A 21,083-nucleotide genomic window follows, 5' to 3' on the forward strand; every position below is an offset into this window, starting at 1 on the left:
TCCTACGTGTGGAAGGTCTTGAGCTGCCCTTGGGATGGCCGGGAGAGCTGGGCCTGGCTGCTGAGCTCCAGCCCCACTGCTGCTCCTGTGATGAACTGGGAATGTTCTTAATGTTTTATTTGAATACAGTGTGGGTGCCAGTGACGCAGCAGGAAGAGGGGAGTATTGACCTGGGAAGGTTGCAGGGGAGTTTTGCTGGGGATGGGAGATGTTCCTTGAGGCCAGATACCTGAACATGTAACATGAGAACCAGGAGGGGGGTTGGAGCCAGGTGACACCTTTGCCCAGGAAACTGGACAAAGGCTGGGGGAGGAGCCAGGAGGAGGCTGGGGGAGACGACTGGAGGGGGTTTCAGTTTGGAGCTGGCTGGGAGATGGAGGGGAGCCCAGGCTGTGCTGTGGCCTCCTTGGGGCCCCCCAAGATGGACCTAACTGAGGGGGTCCTGTTTGTTGTCTATAGATGCAAGACCTGTCTTGGACTGTGTTCCTGTTGTCTAAATAAACCTTCTGTTTTACTGGCTGGCTGAGAGTCATGGTGAATGCAGGAAGCCGGGGGTGGAGGGCCTTGTCTTCCCCAAACTTTGTGACAGCTCCCACTGACATAGTGCCTTTCCACTAGATCACGGCCACGGATGCAGACAGTGGCCCCTTCGGCTCCCTCTCCTACTCCATCGGCTCCGGCATCGGCAGCATTGTCCCCACGCAGTTCAGCATCGATGAGCACACTGGGCTGTTGTGCACAGTGCAGGGCCTGGACCGTGACGAGGGGGCCGCCGCCTATGACTTCACTGTCACTGCTGTTGATGGCGTGAGTGCTGATGAAAGGAGAATGGGCCCTTGGAGGGAGGGGCTGAGAAATGGGTGAAGGGGGATGGGCCCATGGGGAAGGAGGCTGAGTAATGAAGGAAGGGGGTCATGGGATGATGGGGAAAGGTGGAATGGCCCTTGGATGGAATTGAGCAATGGGGTAGGGGCAGCTGGACCCCCGGGGGTGCTGAGCAATGGGGCTGGGGCAGCTTGGCCCCTGGGGATGCTGAGTAATGGGGAAAGCGGGGGATGTGCCAATGGGGAGTGAGCAATTGGGCAGGGGAGGGAGTTAAGCCCCCAACCTAGTACTGTTCAGAAGGTTATCCCTGTCATCCCATCCCCACCAGGGCAATGAGGGCCTCCCAGCAGCCCAGCCCTGGGCAGAGTTATGCCTGGTCCTGTCCTCCTCCAGGGTGGTCTGAACTCCATGGTGTACGTGAAGGTTTTCCTGGAGGATGTGAACGATAACCATCCGGCGTTCTACCCCCTGGAGTACGCGGCCAGTATCAGCACGCAGAGCATGCCAGGCACAGCTGTGCTGCGCGTCATGGCCCACGACAAGGATGAGGGTCCCCACGGGAAGGTGACGTACCACATTGTCTCTGGGAACTCGCCCCCTCTCTTCTCTCTGCACAAGGACACAGGTAAGAGCCCTTGGTACCCTGGATGGACACCTGTCAGTGTTACTGTACAGCACACTCATCAGGTCCAGAGAAGGGCAGCGCCACCAGCCAGCAGCCCCCTCTCTCCTCAGCATTCCCTGTTTCCATAAGAACATAAGAACGGCCGTACCGAGTCAGACCAAAGGTCCATCTAGCCCATTATCTGTCTACTGACAGTGGCCAACGCCAGGTGCCCCAGAGGGAGTGAACCTAACAGGCAATGATCAAGTGATCTATCTCCTGCTATCCATCTCCATCCTCTGATGAACAGAGGCTAGGGACACCGTTCCTTACCCATCCTGGCTAATAGCCATTTACAGATTTAACCACCATGAATTTATCCAGTTCTCTTTTAAACACTGTTATAGTCCTAGCCTTCACAACCTCGTCAGGTAAGGAGTTCCACAAGTTGACTGTGCGCTGTGTGAAGAAGAACTTCCTTTTATTTGTTTTAAACATGCTGCCTATTAATTTCATTTGGTGACCCCTAGTTCTTGTATTATGGGAATAAGTAAATAACTTGTTCTTATCCACTTTCTCAAAATCTCTCATGATTTTATATACCTCTATCATATCCCACCTTAGTCTCCTCTTTTCCAAGCTGAAGAGACCTAGCCTCTTTAATCTTTCCTCATATGGGACCCTCTCCAAACCCTTAATCATTTTAGTTGCCCTTTTCTGAACTTTTTCTGGTGCTGGAATATCTTTTTTGAGATGAGGAGACCACATCTGTACACGGTATTCAAGAGGTGGGCATACCATGGATTTATATAAGGGCAATAATATATTCTCAGTCTTATTCTCTATCTCCTTTTTAATGATTCCTAACATCCTGTTTGCTTTTTTGACTGCCTCTGCACACTGCGTGGACATCTTCAGAGAACTATCCACGATAACTCCAAGATCTTTTTCCTGACTCGTTGTAGCTAAATTGGCCCCCATCATATTGTATGTATAGTTGTGGTTATTTTTTCCAATGTGTATTACTTTACATTTATCCACATTAAATTTCATTCGCCATTTTTTTGCCCAATCACTTAGTTTTGTGAGATCTTTTTGAAGTTCTTCACAATCTGCTTTGGTGTTAACTATCTTGAGTAGTTTAGTATCATCTGCACCCTTTGCCACCTCACTGTTTACCCCTTTCTCCAAATCATTTATGAATAAATTGAATAGGATTGGTCCTAGGACTGACCCTTGGGGAACACCACTAGTTACCCCTCTCCATTCTGAGAATTTACCATTAATTCTTACCCTTTGTTCCCTGTCTTTTAACCAATTCTCAGTCCATGAAAAGACCTTCCCTTTTATCCCATGATAGCTTAATTTACATAAGAGCCTTTGGTGAGGGACTTTGTCAAAGGCTTTCTGGAAATCTAAGTACACTATGTCCACTGGATCCCTCTTGTCTACATGTTTGTTGACCCCTTCAAAGAACTCTAATAGATTAGTAAGACACGATTTTCCTTTAGAGAAACCATGTTGACTATTGCTGAATAGTTTGTTTCTCTTTGTGTCTGACAATTTTATTCTTAACAATTATTTTGACTAATTTGCCTGATACCGACGGTACCCTCCCTGCTCGGCCAGAAGTGCGGGGCAGGGGTGAGGGCTGTGGCTGGGAGTGTGAGCTCTGAGGTGGGGCCGGGGTCGAGGGGTTTGGGGTGCAGGAGGGGGCTCAGGGCTGGAGCAGCGTGTTGGTGTGTTGTGGGGGTGCAGGCTCTGGGAGAGAGTTTGGGTGCGGGAGGGAGTTTGGGGTGCAGGGTCCTGGCAGTGCTTACCACAGCTCCCAGGAAGCAGCCGCCAGGTCCCTGTGGCCCCTAGGTGCATAGACAGCCAGAGGGGCTCCACATGCTCCCCTCGTGCCCACAGGCATTGCCCCTGCAGCTTCTGTTGGTCACAGGCCCTGACCAATTAGAGCTGCAGAGCTGGCACAGGGGCGAGGGTAGCACACAGAGCCTCCTTGGCCTCCCATACACTATGGGGTCTCAAGGACCTGGTAGTCACTTCTGGGAGTCACACGGAGCTAGAGCAGGCAGGGAGTCTGCCTTAGCCACAGGCCCCCGCTGCACCACTAACAGGACTTTTAATGGCCCAGTCAGCGGTGCCGACCTGAGCCACCAGGGTCCATTTTCGACTGAGCATTCTGGTTGAAAACCAGATCCCTGGCAGTCCTATTCCCTGAATTCCTGACCACATTCCCTGGACCCAGAGAGGCTCCATACCCATGGCCCATTCCCCAGGGTCCTTCTTTTCCTGACACGCTCCCTCCCCAGGACCAGGGCCAGGTCCCAGGCCCCTTCTAGCCTGAACTCCACCCCTCTCCCCTCCATCCCCCCAGAATCAGCAGACTGATCTCCCCACAGTCAATGCTGAGGTAAACGGGGCCAGGTTCACTCTCCCCCTCCAGCCTCTTTTGGCCTTCCTAGGACTGATGGGTCCAGGGCGTAATACAGTTGGGAGGGGAGGAAAGGGAAAGGGCGTAGGGTCTCCTCAGACCCCTGTAGAGAAGGGCTGCCCTTCCTTGCCCCCAGATGTAGCCCCCATCTCCCTTTGCAAATGCCAGCCACTTTTGTTCCCCCTCTGACCCCTGGAGTCAATCTCTGAGATTGGCATCTCTCTCACTTGGTTATTCCCAGGCCCATGGTTTGTTTCTGCATCCCTAGAACAGGGAGGGGAAGTGCATTTCCTGCTGGGGGAGGGGGACACAGTGTTCAATCCTACAGCGCTTCTCCTATGAGTTTCTTTCTCTCCTAGGTGTTGTCTCCCTCTCGTGGTCTCTGAGTGGCAAAGCCAACACGCTGGTGCAGCTGGTGATCTCAGCACGGGATGGAGGGGGCCTGTCAGCCCAACCCAATGCCCAAGTGAACATCAGCATTGTGGCTGGCACGGTCTCACCTCCTGTCTTTGAGCAGGCACAGTACTTCTTCACAGTGCCTGAGGACACACAGCAGGGGGCGAGTGTTGGGGCCGTCCGGGCCCATAACCCCCCAGGTATGGACCCATCGCAGCCCCCAAAACACGTTGGGCCCATGTTTCCATTTCAGATGTCCTGTGCTCCTGCCCCACCCCCCACAGTGATCCTGCTGGGATCTCCCCCTACAGCTAGCAGCCTGTCCTCCCTCATGGTGCCCCCCCCAAAGCCAGTGCCCTGCCCGCTCCCACAGCGCCTTCTGCTGGGAGCTCCCGCCACAGCTAGAGGCCTGCCTTCCTCCACAGCGCCCCCTGCTGGGAGCTCCCCCCACAGCCAGTGCCCTGCCCGCCCCCATGACACCTCCTGCTGGGAGCTCCTCCCAAAGCCAGTGCTCTGCTTTTCCCCATGGCACCTCCTGCTCAGAGCTCCCCCCACAGCTAGCGGCCTGTCCTCCCTCATGGTGCCCCCTGCTGGGAGCTCCCCCCAAAGCCAGTGCCCTGCCCGCTCCCACAGCGCCTTCTGCTGGGAGCTCCCGCCACAGCTAGAGGCCTGCCTTCCTCCACAGCGCCCCCTGCTGGGAGCTCCCCCCACAGCCAGTGCCCTGCCCGCCCCCATGACACCTCCTGCTGGGAGCTCCTCCCAAAGCCAGTGCTCTGCTTTTCCCCATGGCACCTCCTGCTCAGAGCTCCCCCCACAGCTAGCGGCCTGTCCTCCCTCATGGTGCCCCCTGCTGGGAGCTCCCCCCAAAGCCAGTGCCCTGCCCGCTCCCACAGCGCCTTCTGCTGGGAGCTCCCGCCACAGCTAGAGGCCTGCCTTCCTCCACAGCGCCCCCTGCTGGGAGCTCCCCCCACAGCCAGTGCCCTGCCCGCCCCCATGACACCTCCTGCTGGGAGCTCCTCCCAAAGCCAGTGCTCTGCTTTTCCCCATGGCACCTCCTGCTCGGAGCTCCCCCCACAGCTAGCGGCCTGTCCTCCCTCATGGTGCCCCCTGCTGGGAGCTCCCCCCAAAGCCAGTGCCCTGCCCGCTCCCACAGCGCCTTCTGCTGGGAGCTCCCGCCACAGCTAGAGGCCTGCCTTCCTCCACAGCGCCCCCTGCTGGGAGCTCACTCCACAGTCAACTCCCTGCCTTCCCCCACAGCACCCCTTGCTGGGGCAGGCTGGGTGGATGAGCTAGCCCTGCTCTCACTATCCTTACTCTCTATTCCCTTGTCCCCAGATCACTCTGATGACATCTTTTATTCCATCTCCTCGGGAGATCCCCATGGCTATTTCTTCATTGACTCCAGCTTGGGACAGCTCCGCACCAGCCTCCCTCTCGACCATGAGGTCCAGGCAGTTCTGGTTCTGGATGTGCAGGCCCGAAGTGGCTCGCCGCCTGCCTACAGCAACACGCAGGTGAAGATTTCCGTGTCAGACGTGAATGACAATGCACCAACCTTCCTGGCCCCTTCTGACTCCATCCTGCTGCCAGAGGCCACAGAGGTGGGGGCCACTGTCTACACGCTGCAGGCGGAGGATCGGGACAGTGGTGCCAACGGGCAGGTGCACTTTGAGCTGGTGTCAGGTGGGGGCGGCGTCTTCAGTGTGGAGCGCTCCTCTGGGACAGTGCGTGTGGTGAGGGCGCTGCAGTACGAGGCCACTGCTGCCTATGGCCTAGCCATAGTGGCACGGGACAGCGGTGTGCCCCAGCTCAGTGCCACCTTCACCCTGCTGGTGCACGTGCAGGCAGAGCACGACCACGGGCCCATCTTTGACACACTCACCTACCGTGTGGAGGTGCGGGAGGGCACTCCTGTCTCCACTCGCTTCCTGCAGGTGCGGGCCCTGGGCCGGGACAGTGGTGCCACGCCCCTCACTTACCACCTGCGTGCTGATGGCGACGCTGCTAGTTTTGGCATCATGCCCGAGAGCGGCTGGCTGTATGTCAAGAGTGCGTTGGACCGGGAGACACGGGACCTGTACATGCTGACAGTGCTGGCGTCTGCAGGGGCAGGCGGCACCAGCGGCGAGGCCAGGAAGACTGGCACCAGCACGGTGCGGGTCAGCATCACTGACGAGAATGACAACAGCCCCCGGCTCAGCGAGGAGCGCTACTTCTTCACCATTCCCGAGAACCAGCCACCTGGCAGCAGGGTGGGCAGAGTGACCGCCAGTGACCGGGACACAGGGCAGAACAGCCGCCTCACCTACCGCCTCCTCCAGCATGACCCCAACTTCCTCATCCACACGCAGTCTGGTGAGAGACCTCACAGGCGGTGCAGGTGGAAGTGGAGGGAGATCCCACCGAAATCCGAGTGGGCATGGAGGGGCCTGTGAAGCTCAGCAGGGGGTGACTGTGAGGGTAGAGCAGTGCTGGCCCCAGTGTGGCATTTGGGGGTGCTGTGCTTCAGGGAGGGAGGTGGAGGTAGCATCAGGCTCCCTAGTTAGTGACCGCCCGGTCTGAGAACTACCAGAGCCGTCCCACGGCAGAGTGCTTTGTCGGGTTGCCCTCCTTCCCACAGGGCTCTCATGGCACGGGTGGTGCCAGCAGCCTTTTAGGCAAAGCCAGGCCCATCACTGAGCTACTGCAGCCACAGATATCCCGCCTTCCACCCGCCCAGCCCAGAGCCCAGCGCTCAGGTCAGCAGGGCCCAGCAGCCTAGAGAAGCCAGAACACAGGTGCTGAGACTTAAGGAAGCTTGTCAAGAGGGATATACAATGGGCCCAGGGGTCAGAAAAGGGCGTATGCACAAGGATGGGTTGGGGGGTCACACCCGAGAGGTGGGTCAGTGTCAGCCCGTCTCACAGGAGCCTAGGGGTTACACCCTAGGAGGTGGGTCAGTGTCAGCTCATCTCACAGGAGGTTAGGGGTTACACCCTAGGAGGTGGGTCGGTGTCACTCTGTCTCACAGGAGATTAGAGGTCAGACCCCAGAGGTGGGTCAGTGTCCTCCCATCTCACAGGAGGTTAGGGGTCACACCCCAGAGGTGGATTGGTGTTTCCCTGTCTTACAGGGCAGTATGAACCACACTGCAAAGGAGGGTCAGTGTCACCCCATCTCAGGGGTCAGACCCTAGAGGAGGGTCAGTGTCAGCCTGTCTCATAGGAGGTAGGTCAGTGTCATCCTGTCTCATGGGAGGTAAGGAGTCACACCCCAGAGGTGGATTGGTGTCGCTCTGTCTTACAAGGCATTAGGAGCCACACTGCAAAGGAGGGTCAGTGTTAGCCTGTCTCATGGGAGGTAAGGTTGGTGTCACCCTGGAAGTGGGTTGGTGTCACCCTGTCTTACAGGGCATTAAGGGTCACACCCCAGAGGAGGGTCAGTGTCAGCCTGTCTCACAGGAGGTGGGTCAATGTCATCCTGTCTCATGAGAGGTAAGGGGTCACACCTGGAGGTGGGTTGGTGTCACCCTGTCTTACAGGGCCTTAGGAGTCACACCGCAAAGGAGGGTCAGTGTCAGCCTGTCTCACAGGAGGTTAGAGTTCACACACCCCAGAGGTGGGTTGGTGTCACCCCGTTTCACAGGAGGTGGGTCAGTGTCATCCTGTCTCATGAGAGGTAAGGGGTCACATCCCAGAGGTGGGTTGGTGTCACCTTGTCTTACAGGAGGTTAGGGGTCACACACCCCAGAGGTGGGTCAGTGTCACCCCATCTCATGGGAGGTGCATCAGTGTCACCCTGTCTCCCGGGAGGTTAGGGGTCACACCCCAGAGGAGGGTCTGATGCAGCTGGCATAGCTCTCTTGTCATCAGTGTGGCAAAGTACCTTCTTCTCCTCAGCCGGCTCAGTCCTTTTTAGCCTTGGAGACACAGGCTTGGGCAAAGCAAATCCTTCTAGGTAGCACAGGGTCTGGCTAATCCTTCCCTCAATCAGTCCCTTGTGCTTGTTTTCTTCCCTTCTAGAGACAGAGCACAGCCTTCCTTGCTGGAAGGGTTCAGAGCCTTGCTGCACCTAACTTGCTGGCAGCTTCTCTCACTCTTCCCCCCTTCTCCTCCCCACTTCCATGTCAGGGAGGGTTTAAAAAGGTCTCAAGCAGTTGGAGCCGGCAGAACCTAATTAGTTCCCTGGTAACTCCTTTTCCAGCTGACCTTATTTCCCCATGGTTATCTCTCCTCAGTGGATTGGGAGAGGCCTTTTAACCCCTTGGGATTAATTACTACCCCTCCCTTTGTAGCCATTTGTCCTGGGTTTGCCACATCAGTGTTAGCTCAGCTGTCCTGTCCCCCCTCCTCTGCCCTGACTTGGCATCTGCCTTGCACTGGGGTCCTTGGTGGCTGGCACAAGGGGTCATGGCTAAGTGGGATGTGGTAGGGGACCCTTATGCAATTTCAGAGAGCAGCTTTGTGTTCCACCAACCCCAGCTGGCTCCCTTCCCACTGCCCTTTCCCCAGGGCCCTTGTCCTGTGACCATCATCCCAGGGCCAACTCCCTCTCCATGGTCTGCTCCTTTGGACTGGCTCCCCCACCCACAGCCCATTTGTGATTCCATCCCCCCAGTTCAGGACCATTTCTCTGCCCACAGGCCATTCCCCTGGGCTGTCCTGCCTTGCAAGCTGGGTCTCCCCTCTTCCCATGGGAAACAGTTCCCCATCTGGAACTGTCTCCCTGTTGAGAGTCCCCGTTGGGAGCTGGAACTCTGGGAGCTGAGCTGTGTCCTTGCTTCTCCCTTGCAGGAGAGCTCACTGCCAAGCGCAGCCTGGACCGGGAGCAGCAGTCAAGCTATCAGCTGCTGGTGATCGTGCAGGATGGGGGAACACCACCCCGCAGCGTCACAGGCACCATCTATGTCACCGTCTTGGATGAGAATGACAATTTGCCGGCTTTCCTTCATGTGCTGGGCGGGCGGGAGGTCCTGGTGCAGGTGAGGGGGGCAAGCAGGCACTTTCACTGCATATTGTGAGGCTGGGAGCTTCAGGTGCAAGTTCTGGGGTCCAGAGCCCTCAGTACAGATTGGGGGGCAGGGCTCCCACTGCAGGTTGTTGGGGGCCAGGAGTGCTTGGTGGGGGAGGAGAGAGCCCCTGTGCAGGTGGGGCGGGGGAGGAGAGGGCCCCTGTGCAATTTGGGTGAAGGGGGGAGGAGAGGGCCCCTGTGCAGGTTGGCCGGGGGGGATGAATTTGATCAGGTCTTGATTACTTGAATAATTCTCACTTATCTACCTATACTCTCACCTGTTCTTTCCATATTTTGACTTGCTTTACTTCCCCCTTGTTAATATTAATTGTTTTGAGTATCTGGTCACAATTAATGTCTTTAGTGAAGACTGATGCGAAACAGGCATTAAACACCTCAGCTTTCTTGATGTCATCAGTTATTAGCTCTCCTTCCCCACTGAGCAGAGGATCTACATTTACCTTTGTCTTTTTCTTGCTCCTGATGCATTTAAAGACACTTCTTGCTGCCTTTTGATGTCCTTTGTTAGGTGTCACTCATTTTGTGCCTTAGATTTTCTGATTTTGTCCCTACATGCTTATACTACTCTTTTGTACTCCTCCATAGCATAGCAATTAGTCCATGTTTCCCCTTTTTGTAGGATTTCCTTTTGATTTTCAGGTAGTTAAAGAGTTCCTGATGGAGCCATATTGGCCTCTTACTATTCTTCCTATCTTTCTTTTGCATCAGGATAGTTTGCAGTTGTGTCATTTAATATTGTCTCCTTTAGAAACTGCCAGCTGTCCTCAATTTCTTTATCCCTTAGATTTTCTTCCCACGGGACCTCACCTACCAGTTATCTGAGTTTGTTAAAATCTGCTTTTTCTGAACTCTATTTTCCTTATCTTGCTGCTCTCACTCCTTCCTTTCTTTAGAGTCATGAAATCTATCATCAGGGCCGGCTTTAGGCCAATTCGCCCAATTCCTGGGAATCGAGCCCCGTGCCTAAGAGGGCCCACGCTTTAGGCTCCTTTTAAATTTTTTTTTTTATTTACCCTGGCTACGGTCTGCTCCGGGGTCTTCCATGGCCCCGCTCCCCTGACCAAAGCGCTGGCGGGAGCACGGCTGCCCCACAGCCCCGCTCTCTTGGCTGGAGCTCTGGCCGGAGCGCGACAAGCCCCGCGGCCCCGCTCTCCTGGCTGGAGCTCTGGCCAGAGTGCAACGAGCCCCGCGGCCCCGGCTGGAGCTCTGGCTAGAGCGCGACAAGCCCCGTGGCCCCGGCTGGAGCTTCGGCCGGAGCGCGACAAGCCCCGCGGCCCCGCTCTCCTGGCTGGAGCTCTGGCCAGAGTGCGACAAGCCCCGCGGCCCCGGCTGGAGCTTCGGCCGGAGCACGACAAGCCCCGCGGCCCCGCTCTCTTGGCTGGAGCTCTGGCCGGAGCGTGACAAGCCCCGCGGCCCCGCTCTCCTGGCTGGAGCTCTGGCCAGAGTGCAACGAGCCCCGCGGCCCCGGCTGGAGCTCTGGCTAGAGCGCGACAAGCCCCGTGGCCCCGGCTGGAGCTTCGGCCGGAGTGCGACAAGCCCCGCGGCCCTGCTCTCCTGGCTGGAGCTCTGGCCAGAACGCAATGAGCCCCACGGCCCCGGCTGGAGCTCTGGCTAGAGCGCGACAAGCCCCGTGGCCCCGGCTGGAGCTTCGGCCGGAGCGCGACAAGCCCCGCGGCCCCGCTCTCTTGGCTGGAGCTCTGGCCGGAGCGTGACAAGCCCCGCGGCCCCGGCTGGAGCTCTGGCCGGAGCGCGACAAGCCCCGCGGCCCCGGCTGGAGCTCCAGCCGGAGCGCGACAAGCCCCGCGGCCCCGGCTGGAGCTCTGGCCAGAGTGCGGTAAGGCCCGTGGCCCGAGCTGGAGCTTCGGCCGGAGTGCGACAAGCCCCGCGGCCCCGCTCTCCTGGCTGGAGCTCTGGCCAGAGTGCGACAAGCCCCGCGGCCCCGCTCTCCTGGCTGGAGCTCTGGCCAGAGTGCGACAAGCCCCGCGGCCCCGGCTGGAGCTTCGGCCGGAGCACGACAAGCCCCGCGGCCCCCCTCTCTTGGCTGGAGCTCTGGCCGGAGCGTGACAAGCCCCGCGGCCCTGCTCTCCTGGCTGGAGCTCTGGCCAGAACGCAATGAGCCCCACGGCCCCGGCTGGAGCTCTGGCTAGAGCGCGACAAGCCCCGTGGCCCCGGCTGGAGCTTCGGCCGGAGTGCGACAAGCCCCGCGGCCCTGCTCTCCTGGCTGGAGCTCTGGCCAGAGCGCGACAAGCCCCGCGGCCCCGGCTGGAGCTTCGGCCGGAGCGCGACAAGCCCCGCGGCCCCGGCTGGAGCTCCAGCCGGAGCGCGACAAGCCCCGCGGCCCCGGCTGGAGCTCTGGCCAGAGTGCGGTAAGGCCCGTGGCCCGAGCTGGAGCTCCGGCCGGAGCGCGACAAGCCCCGCGGCCCCGCTCTCCCGGCTGGAGCTCTGGCCAGAGTGCGACAAGCCCCGCGGCCCCGGCTGGAGCTTCGGCCAGAGCGCGACAAGCCCCGCGGCCCCGCTCTCGTGGCTGGAGCTCCAGCCGGAGCGCGACAAGCCCCGCGGCCCCGGCTGGAGCTCTGGCCAGAGTGCGGTAAGGCCCGTGGCCCGAGCTGGAGCTCCGGCCGGAGCGCCGCAAGCCCTGCGGCCCCGCTCTCTTGGCTGGAGCTCCGGCTGGAGCGCAGCAAGCCCCGTCCCCCCGACTGGAGCTCTGGGCCCTTTAAATAGCCCCCAGAGCCCTGGGGTAGCAGGGGGCTCTGGGGACTATTGAAAGGGCCAGGGCTCCAGCTGCCTCTGCCACCCCGGTCCTTTAAATAGCCGCCGGAGCCCCGCTGCCCCCATGCATTCCCCAGTGCTCCCGCGGCTATTTAAAAGGTCCGGGGCGGGGTAGAAGCAGGCGAGCCCCAGGCCCTTTAAATAGCCCCCAGAGCCCTGGGATAGTGGGGGGTTTGGGGGCTATTTAAAGGGCCGGGGCTCCAGCTGCTTCTGCTGCATCCCCTGCCCTGCCCGCACCAGCCCCGCCTCCCGCTGCCTGCAGCCAGCTCTACACCCCCTGCCCACAGCCAGCCCCTACCAAACCCCCTGCCTTGTCTCCAGCCAACCCCTGCCACACACCTCTGCCCGCACCAGCCCTGCACTGCCCGTCCTGCCCTGTCTCCAGCCAACCCCTGCTGCACCCCCCTGCCTGAAGCCAGCCAGTCCCATACTCCTGTCTCCAGCCCTGCCAACCCCTGCTGCACCCCCCTGTGGCCCTGCCTGAAGCCAGCCCACTGCACACTCCCCTGTCTCCAGCCAGCCCCGCACCCCTTGCCCTGCCTGCAGCCAGACCCTACCTCCAGTCAGCCTTGCCCTGCCTCGAATCAGCCCCATGTCCACTGCTGCCCTGCAGTTCCCAGGCCAGTAACTTGCACACCTGCTTCAATGAGGGAGGCAGGAAGCAGCGGGGACCCACACATGTGCACACCCCCAGGGAGTGGCGGGGACCCACACATGTGAAACGGCAGTCATTAATAACCAATCAACAGCATATATGATGCAATGTACATAATATACAATTTTATTTATATAGTTATGGAAAGTAAATAATACATGGAAGAAATGGAAGGCTTTTTTTTTTAACTTTTTTCTTTTTAAGTCTTCCCTGCCAGGGCCCCGCTGAAAGTGTTTGAATTGGGCCCCGCACGTCCTAAAGCCGGCCCTGTCTATCATGATGATAAAGCTTATTGCAACAGTTGTTGGCAGACTGTGGCTTCTTCTGCTATCTTTTCCCAGAAGTCTTTTACTTTTAAGACCCCCAAAAAGGAGTGTTGGGTGGAATAGTCCATGCTCTCATCATTTTGTCCACCAAAAGGCCTAATTTCTGACACAACAACTTTGATTCATTGATTTCAGGACCTTTACTCCTCCTGTACATCAGTCATAATCTTGACACAATCCTTGAGTGGTATCAGTGACATCCTTTCTGTGTGGACATATTCAGTCTTTCTGTCTCTTTTCCCATCAGCATTTGTTATTATAGATTATTGTGGCATTTAATAAAGTTTCACTCAGTTTTTACTAAGTTGAACTAACACATTTTGGAGCATGAGCTTTCGTGGGTGAATACCCACTTCGTCGGATGCATGTAGTGGAAATTTCCAGGGGCAGGTATATATAAGCAAGCAAGAAGCAGGCTAGAGATAACGAAGTTAGTTCAATCAGGGAGGATGAGGCTCTCTTCTAGCAGCTGAGGTGTGAAAACCAAGAGAGGAGAAACTGGTTTTGTAGTTGGCAAACCATTCACAGTCCTTGTTTAATCCTGAGCTGATGGTGTCAAATTTGCAGATGAACTGAAGCTCAGCAGTTTCTCTTTGAAGTCTGGTCCTGAAGTTTTTTTGCTGCAGGATGGCCACCTTAAGATCAGTGGGGTTGGGTGGTGGAATGGGGTCTGTGTCTTGGGGGATCTGTGGGGCTGTGTGGTGAAATGGGGTCTGTGTCTTGTGGGATCTGTGGGGCTGTATGGGGTCTGCTGGGGAGGTGACTATGCTGGGAGGATTATGGGTTCTGTGATGCAGGGCCTGGGTGCTGGCTGTTGTGCTGTTTCCAACTCCCCTCTCTGTGTGATAGGTGCTGGAGGAGAAGCCATCAGGGCTGCTGGTCGCCTCCCTGCAGGCCAAGGACCCAGACGAGGGTGAGAACGGGACCATCTTCTACTCACTAACAGGTAATGGGGGAAAGGGGGCCAGCGGTATGGCACCAGCACCTCCAGTCCCTTGCCTAGGGCTATGGTCCTGACCTCCCCACAAACACACATGCACACTCTCAGCATTCCCCAAGCTTCCCCACACCATGTCTAACTTGCTCTGACCCATGCAACAGCATCTCCCCTTTTCTCCACAGGGGCTTGGGCCGAGCGCTTCACACTGCACACAGCCACGGGGGAGCTGCGTACAGCCACTGTGCTGCGCCGAACTGACCGGGCCGAGTACATCTTCATTGTGACAGCCAGTGACCAGGGCATGGAGCCCCACAGTACAGCAGCCACTGTCCGCATCCAGGTACATGCCCTCCCAAACCTGCCCCCCGGGGCTGTCATCTGCATCCACATACATGGGCCCCCCAGACCCGCCTCCTCAGAGCTGTCATCCGCATCCAAGTACAAGGACCCCCCAAACGCACCACCACCATGACCATCATCTACATCCAGGTACCTGGGCCCCCCAAACCCACCCCACAGGGCTATCATCTGCACCCAGGTACATGGGCCCCCCTAACTTCTGCCTCCTTTCCCATGCCCACCATCTGCATCCAAGCTCATGAGCCCTCCAAGTCCCACCCCTTACCCCACAGCCATCATCTGCATCTAGGTACAGGCACCTGTCACACTCTGGGGTACAAATCCAGACCAATGAGGGACTGTGTCACCACCTCCCCTGTAACCCTGGGCAGCTCACAAAGTTTTGGTGTTGTAGTTCCCACACAAGCAGCCTAGCAGCATGCAGGTCACATCCAGATGAGTGTGTGTGTGCTAGACAGCCCTGGTTCAGCAGCTCTGACCCCAGCAGACTGTTTACAGTCCTGCTGCTTCACGCTAACTTCCACCAGCCTTGGTTACAATCAACAAGGTGACCCCAACACACTCCCAGCCCCGAATTTCCCCAAAGGTGTGTGCTCTGCAACGTCCAGCCCTCTCCTGGACAGTTAAGAGACATATGTGTTTATGGAGGGGATGGTATGATGGGATAGCCTAATTTTGGCAATTGATCTTTGATTATCAGCAGGTAAGTATGCCCAGTGGTCTGTGATGGGATGTTAGATGGGGTGGGATCTGAGTTATTACAGAGAATTCTTTCCTGAGTGCTGGCTGGTGAGTCTTGCCCACATGCTCAGGGTTTAACTGATCACTATATTTGGGGTTGAGAAGGAATTTTCCTCCAGGGCAGATTGGCAGAGGCCCTGGAGGTTTTTCGCCTTCCTCTGCAGCATAGGGCACGGGTCACTTCCTGGAGGATTCTCTGCAGCTTGAGGTCTTCAGACCACAATTGGAGGACTTCAATAATTCAGACATAGGTTGGGGGTTTGTTACAGGAGTGGGTGGGTGAGATTCTGTGGCCTGCATTGTGCAGGAGGTCAGACTAGATGATCGTAATGGTCCCTTCTGACCTTAAAGTCTATGAGTCTATATGGTTTGTTTGTTCCTCTACAGACACAGCACACATCACAATTTATTAACTTGTCTGAGTGTAAATACACCCTGCCCTTTAAACATGGCTCTGAGTTGGGTTATGGTAAAAATGAAATAAATGTATTAACAAAATATACGTAGGATTAAGTCAGTTCAAGTATAAGGAATGAAGATAGAAAGAGTTACAAGTAAAACCAAAACAAAATACACGTCTAAAAATCCTAAATTTAATCTAGAAAGGTACAATCTTTCTCTAAGCAGGTTTGTCCCCTGTATTCATTTCCCAGAGATTTCAGGCCCACCTTGGTTGAAGGACCCATCTTTCTCAGCTCATGAGAGCTCTGCTCCCTTGTGTCTGTCTTGTGATGGGTGCCTAAAATGGCTTTCCGGCCTTGTTTATATCTTCCAACCTTTAATCACCTTTCTTCAGGAGGCAGGAAGCCTCCTGTGTGTCCACCAGCAAGATGACCTCATGCTGTTCCTCCCTTCTTGTGGGCTTTCTCTCCTCGTCTGTGAATATGGCTTCCCATTGTTTTAATTCTACCATGGTTAGGCCATGTCTGCACTACAAAGTTATGCTGACTCAAGTTATGTTGGCATACCGCTGCGATTGGTACATCACTTTACGTGTGTATGCTTAGCTTCTTGTGTTGGCAGTGCACGTATTATTGCAGAGCATGATGCACCATTGGTAGGTATCCCACTGTGCAACTCGCCACTGTCCAATACATTGTCTTTTGGGAAGTTTTGGCAATGCATGAGACCAAAATGACTTATGCTGGGTGACCAGGAATGTGAGGTCAACGTTCCATTTTGCAACTGACTCCATCCTGTAACATTATCTGTATACCATAATTTTTGCGCCTTTTTTCAAAATCCCACAAACTCATGTGGCCCTCCTTACTCACTGTCTGTCATCTCTGACAGAAGCATGGAGCTTGCACAGCTCTGCGCTGTTGTCATGAGCATTGCAAGCACAGTGTGCATGATTCTGGGGTATTTGCAGAGCTGCAAGAAGAACTGAATGAGTGGGGAGGGAACATGATGATGTCTTGGAGGACAGATTGCCATGAGACATAGCGAAAACAAATTCCAGGTTGTTATTGGTGCTCACGGTGCAGCTGCAGATGGTGGAGCGCCACTTCTGAGCCTGAGAAAGAAGCATGATGGATGGGATCACATCATAATGCAGGTTCTTCTTCAAGTGCTTGCAAATATTGATTCCAATTAGGTGTGCGCGTGCTGCATGCACGATTATCGGAGAATTTTTACCCTAGCAACACCCGGTGGGTCGGCTGTGGAGCCCCCTGGAGTGGCTCCTTAATGGCACTGGATATATACCCCAGCTGACCCAGCGCCCCCTCAGTTCCTTCTTCATGCCCATGACGTTTGTTGGAACTGTAAAAGCAGCAAAGAGTCCTGTGGCACCTTATAGACTAACAGACGTTTTGGAGCATGAGCTTTCATGGGTGAATACCCACTTCGTCAGATGCATGTAGTGGAAATTTCCAGGGGCAGGTATATATATGCAGGCAAGCTAGAGATAATGAGGTAGTTCAATCAGGGAGGATGAGGCCCTGTTCTAGCAGTTGAGGTGTGAAAACCAAGGGAGGAGAAACTGGTTCTGTAACTGGCAAGCCATTCACAGTCTTTGTTTAATCCTGAGCTGATGGTGTCAAATTTGCAGATGAACTGAAGCTCAGCAGTTTCTCTTTGAAGTTTGGTCCTGAAGTTTTTTTGCTGCAGGATGGCCACCTTAAGGTCTGCTATAGTGTGGCCAGGGAGGTTGAAGTGTTCTCCTACAGGTTTTTCTATATTGCCATTCCTAATATCTGATTTGTGTCCATTTATCCTTTTCCGTAGCGACTGTCCAGTTTGGCCGATGTACATAGCAGAGGGGCATTGCTGGCATATGATGGTGTATATTACATTGGTGGACGTGCAGGTGAATGAACCGGTGATGGTGTGGCTGATCTGGTTAGGTCCTGTGATGGTGTTGCTGGTTTAGATATGTGGGCAGAGTTGGCATCGAGGTTTGTTGCATGGATTGGTTCCTGAGCTAGAGTTACTATGGTGTGGTGTGCAGTTACTGGTGAGAATATGTTTCAGGTTGGCAGGTTGCCTGTGGGCGAGGACTGGCCTGCCACCCAAGGCCTGTGAAAGTGTGGGATCATTGTCCAGGATGGGTTGTAGATCCCTGATGATGCGTTGGAGAGGTTTTAGCTGGGGACTGTATGTGATGGCCAGTGGAGTCCTGTTGGTTTCTTTCTTGGATTTGTCTTGCAGTAGGAGGCTTCTGGGTACACGTCTGGCTCTGTTGATCTGTTTCCTTATTTCCTTCTGCGGGTATTGTAGTTTTGAGAATGCTTGGTGGAGTTTTTGTAGTTGTTGGTCTCTGTCTGAGGGGTTAGAGCAGATGCGGTTGTACCTCAGTGCTTGGCTGTAGACAATGGATCGTGTGATGTGCCCGGGATGGAAGCTGGAGGCATGAAGATAGGCATAGCACTCGGTAGGTTTTCGGTAGAGGGTGGTGGTAATGTGACCATCACTTATTTGCACTGTGGTGTCTAGGAAGTGGACCTCCCGTGTAGATTGGTCCAGGCTGAGGTTAATGGTGGGGTGGAAGCTGTTGAAATCGTGGTGGAATTTTTCCAGAGACTCCTTCCCATGGGTCCAGATGATGAAGATGTCATCAATGTACCATAGGTAGAGAAGGGGCATGAGTGGACGAGAGCTGAGGAAGCGTTGTTCCAGGTCGGCCATAAAAATATTGGCATATTGTGGGGCCATGTGGGTGCCCATAGCTATGCCACTGATCTGGAGATATATATTGTCATCAATAATAGCATAGCTGTCCTCCACTCTCCCTAGCTTTTGCTTCCAGGTTTTAGATAGTTGTTATAGTTGTATACTTAGTATAGTGCAGTAGTTGTTATAGTTATAGTGTTACGTTTGTAATTAGATTTAGCGGGTTGGAAGGGGTCCTCCCCCTTCCACCCTGCCTGCCACCTGGGCTCATGCCCAAGGCTCCAAGTTTTAAACCATGTTCAGCCTGCTCAAAGCCTGTGCCAACAGGAGACCGCCACGACTTTTGTTTGAAGTGTCTCGGGGAGTCTCACCAGGCCAACTGTAAGGCGTTCAAACCATGAACCAAAAAGGAGCAGGACTTCAGGCTCAAGCAGCTCCTTATGGATGCAGCCCTTAGCCCAGATCTCCCATCGGCACGCCAAGTTCCGGCATCAAGGACGTCAGTGCGCAGTGCCCTGACGGCTGCTTCAGGTACTGCACCATGGGTGAACTCAGATAGAGGCCTGTAGCACCGGACTTCTCCAGTACCGCGTCCAATGCAAGTGACTCTGCGCCGTTCCCTGTCTCCAGGCCAGAAGAGACAGTGCAAGTTGGAGGTGACTGTCTCTCAGCAACAGGCGCCAGCACCTCCTTTGCCAACCTCGGAGTCACGTCTGGCACCAGAGCGACCGATGGTATAAGTGCCGATATCGGCACCATTGATTCCGGCACCGAGGGAGGGGCCGTTGAGTCTGGCGCACACTGGCTCCCCGACCCGGATCAGGGTTGAGCCCCAGCTTCCATTGATGCTGAGGTCTCTTGCTATTGTGAATGTCTCCATCGCCCTCACAGAGCCGGCACCAGCGCAGACTACAGCACCGCCTCCGACTCATGCGTAACAGTCTAGGGGCAAGCCAACCCTAATACGTCCACGATCTCCTAGCATGGAAATACAGCACTGCTCCCAATCCCAGAGCAGGTCCCGATCCCGACGCCATTTGCAGTTCCCTCTCACAGTGCTGGTCGTACTCATGGCTCTGGTCATACTTGCGGCACCGATCCACCTCATGGCATGGTTCCGGGCCGCGATACCATCTGGACCCCCGACGTCGCTCCTGGCACCAATATGAGTGCCAATTTCCTTCCCGGAGCTGATCCCGGCACCACTCCCACATGCGGTCGTCATTGCGATCCAGATCTGGATCCCAGTATGGGCTCGGTCATCGACGTTGATCTCGATCCCAGTACTGCTCCCCAGCGCCTCGCCGCCACCATTCTCCAGTGACCCGGTACTGGTCCGCAACGTGCCCCGGAGAATCAACGCAGACACACTCTGCACCACATTGGCCCTTGGCTCTGCCTCACGGTCATCGCAGTCTGAGGGGGCCTCGCTCTCAGCGTACCCCGTTCCACGCCACGGCGAGGGTAATGTGGGTCAGTGGCAAGACAAAGGCCAAGACCATAATCAGGAGCCTGCACAATGGTCCTTCTGGACCCCGTGGGCATACCACCAAGCCCAAGGGGTTCCGTCAGGAGCCTCCTGCTCAGCCCATTCAGAACCCCGGGTGCCAGAAGCCACCATAAGTCGTCCTCCTTTGTCACCTCCAAGGAGTACCAGTACCTTTATACTCGCCCTCAGCCGTGTTCACTAGTGGTGTCCTCAGTGAACGACAGGGAACGGCATGGTCAGCAAGCGCCAACGCCCAAATCAAAAGATGCTAAGGCCAAGGGTGGGCTTCGGCCCATCCTAGCTCTGCGTGGACTCAACAAATTCATGGTAAAATTGAAGTTTCACATGGTTTCACTAGGGACCATTATTCCTTCCCTGGATCCTGGAGACTGGTACTCCGCCCTCGACATGCAGGATGGGTACTTCCGCATAGCGATTTACCCATCACATAGATGCTTCCTTCGCTTTGTGGTCAATCACAAACACTACCAATTTGCTGTCCTTCCGTTCGGCCTGTCCACGGCTCCCAGGGTTTTCACCAAATGTATGGCCGTCGTGGAAGCCTACCTTGGTCGACAATGGATCCAAGTGTTTCCATATCTTGACGACTGGCTCATTTGAGGCCACACCAGGGACCTAGTACAATCCCACGTTGGACGAACCCTAAGCATGTTCTGCCAGCTGGGCCTCCTGCTCAACAATGAAAAGTTGATTCTGGAACCAACCCAGAGAATAGAGTTTATCGGGGCAGTCTTAGATTCCAGACTCGCCTGAGCCCTCCTACCGGACAAACGCTTTCAGTCAATGGCAAACATCATCCACAGCCTTCAGAACTTCCCAACTTCCACGGTAAAGACGTGCCTCAGCCTTCTGGGACACATGGCTTCGTGCACTTACATAACCAGGCACGCCAGACTTTGGCTTCGCCAGCTTCAGGCCTGGTTATCAACAGTATATCGACCAGGACGAGACAGCCTGAGCATGGTGGTCACTGTCCCAGAATCGGTTCTGACCTCCCTCCATTGGTGGTTGGACCCGACGTTGGTGTGCGAAGAGGTACCATTTCACACCCCACAACCCTCCTTGTACCTAGTAACAGATACATTGTAGCCTGATTTGGGGTGTGTTAATAATGTTGATTTAGTTTATCCACTTAATTTATTTTTTTAAATAATTTTAATTAATAATCTTATTAATAATGGTTTTTATGGATATTAATTAGTATGGATTTCGGCTCACTAATTTGTTTGATCAGAAGATAAAATTCTTCCTGAATCAGGCTTCACAGAGTTTATAAAAGGACCTTCGGGGGTATGACAGGAAGCTTGCACTGAAACAGATATAGTCATAAAGACTTATTAAAATCAATGAAATAGTGAGCAAATGGTAAAACAGTTAGAATTACAGAGTTACAATT

The 21,083-nt window shown here is 55.2% G+C and overlaps 1 protein-coding gene across 1 annotated transcript in view; it reads left to right on the top strand.

The window, feature by feature from the left end:
- The window catches only part of DCHS1 (dachsous cadherin-related 1), a 155,412-nt gene that overhangs the window by 47,728 nt on the left and 86,601 nt on the right, over nucleotides 1–21,083 (top strand). Inside the window, exons 4-10 of the mRNA XM_030546779.1 lie at nucleotides 619–807; nucleotides 1,219–1,450; nucleotides 4,226–4,462; nucleotides 5,598–6,617; nucleotides 9,035–9,222; nucleotides 13,872–13,968; nucleotides 14,145–14,302. Coding sequence (XP_030402639.1) covers nucleotides 619–807; nucleotides 1,219–1,450; nucleotides 4,226–4,462; nucleotides 5,598–6,617; nucleotides 9,035–9,222; nucleotides 13,872–13,968; nucleotides 14,145–14,302 — 2,121 coding nt within the window. The remainder of the gene's footprint in view (nucleotides 1–618; nucleotides 808–1,218; nucleotides 1,451–4,225; nucleotides 4,463–5,597; nucleotides 6,618–9,034; nucleotides 9,223–13,871; nucleotides 13,969–14,144; nucleotides 14,303–21,083) is intronic.

This window comes from Gopherus evgoodei, unplaced genomic scaffold (assembly GCF_007399415.2).
Source record: "Gopherus evgoodei ecotype Sinaloan lineage unplaced genomic scaffold, rGopEvg1_v1.p scaffold_49_arrow_ctg1, whole genome shotgun sequence".
Taxonomy (NCBI): domain Eukaryota; kingdom Metazoa; phylum Chordata; order Testudines; family Testudinidae; genus Gopherus; species Gopherus evgoodei.